At 38.9% G+C, this 7,742-nt stretch overlaps 1 protein-coding gene across 1 annotated transcript; it reads left to right on the top strand.

Annotated features, from left to right (window-relative positions):
- The first annotated feature begins 2,210 nt into the window (after nt 1-2,210).
- dnajc9 (DnaJ (Hsp40) homolog, subfamily C, member 9) lies at nt 2,211-6,901 on the top strand. The gene is made up of 5 exons (XM_062057814.1): nt 2,211-2,581; nt 4,477-4,617; nt 6,161-6,415; nt 6,484-6,585; nt 6,650-6,901. The coding sequence occupies exons 1-5, from the start codon at nt 2,408-2,410 to the stop codon at nt 6,761-6,763; spliced, it is 786 nt and encodes a 261-aa protein (XP_061913798.1). The 5' UTR covers nt 2,211-2,407; the 3' UTR covers nt 6,764-6,901.
- Nucleotides 6,902-7,742: the final 841 nt, after the last annotated feature.

Here is a 7,742-nt window from a genome sequence, read left to right as displayed (position 1 = left end):
GCCCGTGTCAGAAACCTGAGGGTTGCAGGTTCGCTCCCCGCCTCTTACCATGCCGTTGTGTCCTTGGGCAGGACACTTCACCCTTGCCCCCGGTGCCGCTCACACCGGTGAATGAATGTTGAATGAATGATAGGTGGTGGTCGGAGGGGCCGTAGGCGCAAATTGGCAGCCACGCTTCCGTCAGTCTACCCCAGGGCAGCTGTGGCTACGAAAGTAGCTTACCACCACTAGGTGTGAATGAATGATGGGTTTTTAACATGTAAAGCGACTTTGGGTACTTAGAAAAGCGCTATATAAATCCCAGTTATTATTATTATATATATATATATATATATATATATATATATATATATATATATATATATATATATATATATATATATATATATATATATATATATATATATATATCTCTAGACAGCATCAACACTCAACAACAACACATCATTTGCAGACTATAATTACTGGTTTGCAAAAATATTTTTAACCCAAATAGGTGAAATTAGATAATCGGCAACGGCACACCAGACTGCATCTCACGGCACACTAGTGTGCCACGGCACAGTGGTTGAAAAACACTGGGCTAAGTTATATATTCATAAATGTAAGGTTCTCAATACCCGACCTGTTTTTTAGCCTTTAAAACGATTTTTTTTTTACCTCTAACAACTAAAATGCTGTGGAAACTATGATGATGAGCTCCAAATTTGGATTATTTATGGAACTTGTGTGAGCCTATACACCAAGGGTCACCAACGCGGTGCCCGCGGGCACCAGGTAGCCCGTAAGGACCAGATGAGTAGCCCGCTGGCCTGTTCTAAAAATAGCTCAAATAGCAGCACTTACCAGTGAGCTGCCTCTATTTTTTAAATTGTATTTATTTACTAGCAAGCTGGTCTCGCTTTGCCCGACATTTTTAATTCCAAGAGAGACAAAACTCAAATAGAATTTGAAAATCCAAGAAAATATTTTAAAGACTTGGTCTTCACTTGTTTGAATACATTCATTAATTTTTTTACTTTGCTTCTTATAACTTTCAGAAAGACAATTTTAGAGAAAAAATACCACCTTAAAAATTATTTTAGGATTTTTAAACACATATACCTTTTTACCTTTTAAATTCCTTCCTCTTCTTTCCTGACAATTTAAATCAATGTTCAAGTAAATTTATTTTTTTTATTGTAAAGAATAATACATACATTTTAGTTTAATTCTTCATTTTAGCTTCTGTTTTTTCGACGAAGAATATTTGTGAAATATTTCTTCAAACTTATTATGATTAAAATTCAAAAAAATTATTATTATATCTAGAAAATCTGTAGAATCAAATTGAAATTTTATTTCAAATTCTTTTGAATTTCTTTTAAAATGTTTGTTCTGGAAAATCTAGAACAAATAATGATTTGTCTTTGTTAGAAATATAGCTTGGTCCAATTTGTTATATATTCTAACAAAGTGTAGATTGGATTTTAACCTATTTAAAACATGTCATCAAAATTCTAAAATTTCTCTTAATCAGGAAAAATTACTAATGATGTTCCATAAATTCTTTTTTAAATTTTTTCCAAAAGATTCGAATTAGCTGTTTTTTCTCTTCTTTTTTTTCGGTTGAATTTTGAATTTTAAAGAGTCGAAATTGAAGATAAACTATGTTTCAAAATTTAATTGTCATTTTTTTCGTGTTTTCTCCTATTTTAAACCGATCAATTAAGTGTAAATATCATTAATTATTAATAATAACATAGAGTTAAAGGTAAATTGAGCAAATTGGCTATTTCTGGCAATTTATTTAAGTGTGTATCAAACTGGTAGCTCTTCGCATTAATCAGTACCCAAGAAGTAGCTCTTGGTTTAAAAAAGGTTGGTGACCCTTGAATTGATTACGTGAACCCCGACTTAAACAAGTTGAAAAACTTATTGGGGTGTTACCATTTAGTGGTCAATTGCACGGAATATGTACTGTACTGTGCAATCTACTAATAAAAGCTTCAATTAATCAATCAAACATGTACATTTTTTTGCATTCAATTTTAGTTACTTTATTGAGTTTGCAACCCCCTGGCGCTGTTTTGAACAATTTTTGTACTTGTTTTAATTTTTTTTTACTTGTATGTAAATGTTGCTTATTATAAATAAAGGTTTATAAAAATAAAATATGAAATTTAAAAAATCCGTCAAAAGAGGGTATGTCGCGTCTACATGACGTCAAAGGTCGCTGTAACCAATAGAACATTACGTATGACTATTACGTCAGCACGTTCGTCTACATGCGGATGTGTGTGACAGACGAGCGCGCCAAACAACAAGAGTAGCAGACAGACTGAAGTGAATGTGCAGACAAAGAAGGCTAAAAACTGACATTATCGAACTCATTTAGGAGAGTGTGACGAAACCAAGCGTCGACAGGATGGGTTTGCTGGAGCGGTGTCAGGAGCTGTTGAAGGCGGGGGGCTTGTACGAGGTGCTCGGCGTCAACAAGGAGGCCACGGAGGCAGAGATCCGCAGAGGCTACTACAAGTTGTCTCTGAAGGTGCACCCTGACCGCGCACCTGAAGACCCCCATGCCACTGAGAAGTTCCAGGTAACCAAGCTCTTCCTGCCTGCACATACACTTCTTAGCTACGAGCTTCATAGCATAAACTACACAGCTCACTCCTGTTGGTGCCACTTCTGAGAGTCCAGTTTATAGTGACTTTTATATTTAACCTGAATATTAACATGTTTAACCCTGCTAAACACACATTTAGAGCAGGCTTAAAGGCCTACTGAAATTATTTTTATTTATTTAAACGGGGATAGCATCATTTCGCGATATTGCCATATTTTTGCTGAAAGGATTTAGTATAGAACGACGATAAAATTCGCAAATTTTGGTCGCTGATAAAAAAAAAAAGCCTTGCCCCTACCGGAAGTAGCGTGACGTAGTCAGTTGATCGCCTCCTCATATTTTCCTATTATTTTCAATGCGGCTAGAGCGATTCGGACGAGAAAGCGACGATTACCCCATTAATTTGAGCGAGGATGAAAGATTTGTGGATGAGGAACGTTAGAGTGACGGACTAGAATGCAGTGCAAGACATATCTTGTTTCGCTCTGACCGTAACTTAGGTACAAGCTGGCTCATTGGATTCCACACTCTCTCCTTTTTCTATTGTGGATCACGGATTTGTATTTTAAACCACCTCGGATATTATATCCTCTTGAAAATGAGAGTCGAGAACGCCAAATGGACATTCACAGTGACTTTTATCTCCACGACAATACATCGACGAAACACTTTAGCTACGGAGCTAACGTGATAGCATCGTGCTTAACTGCATATAGAAACAAAATAAATAAATCCCTGACTGGAAGGATAGACAGAAGATCAACAATACTATTAAACCATGGACATGTAAATACACGGTTAATGCTTTCCAGCCTGGCGAAGGTTAACAATGCTGTTGCTAACGACGCCATTGAAGCTAACTTAGCTAGGGAGCTAACGTGATAGCATCGGGCTCAAATGCAGATAGAAATAAACCCCTGACTGGAAGGATAGACAGAAAATCAACAATACTATTAAACCATGGACATGTTAATACACGGTTAATGCTTTCCAGCTTGGCGAAGCTTAAAAATGCTGTTGCTAACGACGCCATTGAAGCTAACTTAGTATAACGGGACCTCACAGAGCTATGATAAAAACATTAGTGCTCCACCTACGCCAGCCAGCCCTCATCTGCTCATCAACACCCGTGCTCACCTGCGTTCCAGCGATTGACGGAAGGACGAAGGACTTCACCACGATCATCCGTGCGGTCGGTGGCTAGCGTCGGCTAGCGCGTCTGCTATCCGAGTCAAAGTCCTCCTGGTTGTGTTGCTACAGCCAGCCGCTAATACACCGTTCCCACCTACAACTTTCTTCTTTGCAGTCTTCATTGTTCATTAAACAAATTGCAAAAGATTCACCAACACAGATGTCCAGAATACTGTGGAATTATGAAATTAAAACACAGCTATTTTGTATTGGATTCAATGGGGTACCGATACTTCTGTTTCACTGGCTACGTCACGCGCATACGTCATCATCCAAAGGCGTTTTCAACCGGAAGTTTAGCGGGAAATTTAAAATTGCACTTTATAAGTTAACCCGGCAGTATTGGCATGTGTTGCAATGTTAAGATTTCATCATTGATATATAAACTATCAGACTGCGTAGTCGGTAGTAGTGGCTTTCAGTAGGCCTTTAAGCAACACTGGGCACTTCATTAGGTACATAGTCTTGACAGCTGCAGTAATATTTCTGCGTATTTATTTAAAAACATGTTTGTGATAGTCTTTGGATAATGTTTTTAAGTTTGCTAGAACACATCATAGTATATCCACATTAACAGCAACAGTCTTTGGATGATGTTTTAAGTTTGCTAGATCACATTACTAGCAACTGAAGGACCAAAAAGCACATGCTCACCTGTTTGTCATGTGCTCTTGCAGTTGTTAGGAAAGGTGTATGCCGTGCTGAGTGACGAGGAGCAGAGGGCCATTTATGACGAGCAGGGCTTGGTGTGTGAAGAGTCGGATGCCCTGAGTCAGGACCGCTGCTGGAGCGACTACTGGAGGCTGATCTTCCCCAAGGTAAGTCTTTAGAGCACAGGTGTCAAACTTAAGGTACCACATCATTTTGAAAGCTTGGAAATAACTTTCATCAATTAGATGAGGCAATTACTGAAGGAATTGCGTGTGAATGCGTCAATGCTGAAGTTGAACTGAAACGCTGACGGAATGTAGTATGAATGTGAGACATGTTGGAATGTCGGAATGGTTTGCATAGGTTAAAAAATGTGGGAATTGTGGAAGTTTAAAAAAATGGACAATTCATTTTGAATGGGGAAAATGTCCCTGAAAACTGGGAATTCTTGGAAATCCGGGAATTTTTTAAAAATTGTTGAAGGAGAGCACACCAATCTGAACAGGCTGAATATTTTGGAGTTGGAACGGTTTGAATCGGAGGAAAAATGTGGGAATTGTGGAACTTTGAAAAATGTCCCTTTCATTTCAATGGGAATTTCATGGAAATTTAGGAATTTCGGAAAAAGCAGGCATTTTTTGGAAAATGTTAAAATACTTGAATGTTCTGAATGAGTTGAAATGGTTAGTGTTGGAATTTTTCAAATCAGTCGAGAAATGTAACATTTTTAATTGAGAATTGGTGTTAAGGAATTTCGGGAAAACCGGGAATTTTTCCAGTTTAAAAAACAGCTTGGATTTTTGTCCTGAATAAGAGGAATGATTTGACGGTGGAACGGTTGAAAAATGTGCAAGGAGTAGTAGCCAGAAAAAAAGGTTTGAGAAAAATAGAATTCTGCGAATTCCTGGAATTTTTTAGAACTTGGAAAAATGATCGTTTGAATGTGCAGGAATGGAATTGTTTGAATCGGTTGAAAAATATGGAAATGGTGGAAGTTTGAAAAATGGCCAATTCATTTTGAATGGGGAAAATGTCCCTGAAAACTGGGAATTCTTGGAAATCCGGGAATTTTTTTTTTATTGTTGGAGAGCACACCATTTTGAACAGGCTAAATATTTTGGAGTTTGAACGGTTTGGATCGGATGAAAAATGTGCGAATTGAGGAACTTTGAAAAATGTCCCTTTCATTTCAATGGGGATTTCATGGAAACTTGGGAATTTCGGGGAACACGTTGAAAGACTTGAATGTTCTGGATGAGTTTAAATGGTTCGTGTTGGAATTTTTCAAATCAGTCGAGAAACGTAACATTTTTAATTGAGAATTGGTGTTAAGGAATTCCAGGAAAACCGGGATTTTTTTCCAGTTTAAAAAACAACTTAGTTTTTTGTCCTGAGTGTGACCATTTTACTGTACATTTTATGGTAAAATTCAGCCATTTTTTGGACCGCAAAATCCATAGATTTTTTTTTTTTCTTAGATGTAGGTTAAATATACATTTGCTAATCAAATGACAATATCATGCGGCTAATCCTTTTACGTGTATGTTTGTTTTATGAATGTTACAAGCGGCCGGCCCTCTGAGGGAAGCCAAAATTACAACGTGGCCCTCAATGAAAAGAAGTTTGACACTCCTGCTTTAAAGGAATCCTGGATGTTGGACTGTGGATGAGAGACGGACACTACAACAATCTGGTCTGTCTGTCCCCTAGATCAGCCGGCAGAAAATCATTGACTTTGAGAGGAAATACAAGGGCTCTGACGAGGAGAAGGAAGACTTACTCAAGCTGTACACGCAGCACCAGGGAGACTTGGACATCATCATGGAGTGTGCCTTCTTCAGCTCCCAGGAAGAGGAGCCCAGGCTGTGTGACATCATCCGGGACGCCATCCGGAGCAAGGAGGTCCCGGAGTTTTCCGCCTTCACTAAGGAGAGCAATAAGAAGAGCAGGGCTCGAAAGAGGAGGGTGAGGCACTCGGAACAGACACAATAATCTATGTTCAGGTTCCTCAATGATGTGATTGACACCCCTAGGCTGACCGAGAGAAACAGGAAGCAGAGGAGCTGCAGAGAGAGCTCGGGCTGGACGAGGTCGGGCTGGACATGGAAGACAATGGTCTGGCGATGATGATCCAGGTAACATTACGTGCGTTCTTGGCTAGCTTTTCTCCATTTAAAACCTCCATTTGATACTTTGCAGCAAAGACAAAAGTCCAGAGTGGAGAGCTTTGATGGTTTCCTGTCCGGCCTGGAGGCTAAGTACTGCAAAAAAAAAGTAAAATCCCCAAAATCCCTAAAAGGAAAGAAGAAGTGAGCTGTATCAACAACATTAGTTAATGCCTGTTCATTTTAATTTTTTTTTTGAGACTTTATCTCTTGTTCATGATATATTTGCACTTTTGTCTTGTTTTTTATCATCAAAGAACAATAAAGTTAATATTCTTGCCCATAATCTGCATTTTTCCAACTTTTGTGCAATCATTTTGCGGCCGCATTTGACACACTCTGCTGCTACATTCCTGCAGTGTTTCATGACCAGCAGGCGCACTAACACCCCCGGTGGTGCAATAAATGTAAACAAAAAATACAGAGGGACGAAAAAGAAGAACTTACTATCCTCATTTTGCCAAAATCTTTACTAGCTTTGGAGCCAAAGTAAAGTTAGTATAATTTACGGATGATACAACAGCGTTTTGTTCTGGTCTCCTCCAGCCTAGACTACTGCAACTCACTTCTTGTGGGGATCCCCAGCAAGAAGATCCAGAAGCTGCAGTACTTACAGGATAGTGCTGCTAGGATCCTGATGAGAGTGCGGAAATATGACCATATCACACCAACTCTCAAATCCCTTCACTGGCTTCCTGTTCCACTCAGGATTGAATTCAAAGTCTCCCTACTAACCCACCAGTGCCTCCATGGAAATGCCCCCCTCTACCTCAAAGAACTGCTCACCCCCAAATCCTCCACACGACACCTCCGCTCCGGACAGACTAACCTCCTCCAACCTCAGAGGACAAAGCTACGAACAATGGGAGACCGGGTTTTCTGCTCCGCCGCTCCCAGTCTGTGGAATGCTCTCCCTGACCACCTGAGGGCACCACAGACTGTGGATGCTTTTAAAAAAGGCTTAAAAACCCTTCTTTTTAAAAAAGCCTTTTATATATATATATATTTATATGCATACTAGTTTTAGCTATTTGGCTGTTCTAGTTTTTATTTTTATTTATTTTTTATTATCTTTTTATTTATTTTTAATACACAAGCACTTTGAGGTTGTTTACTCAATGTAAAGT

Source organism: Entelurus aequoreus, linkage group LG09, assembly GCF_033978785.1.
Source record: "Entelurus aequoreus isolate RoL-2023_Sb linkage group LG09, RoL_Eaeq_v1.1, whole genome shotgun sequence".
NCBI classification, from domain to species: Eukaryota; Metazoa; Chordata; class Actinopteri; order Syngnathiformes; family Syngnathidae; genus Entelurus; species Entelurus aequoreus.
This window is presented reverse-complemented; position numbering and strand designations above follow the sequence as displayed.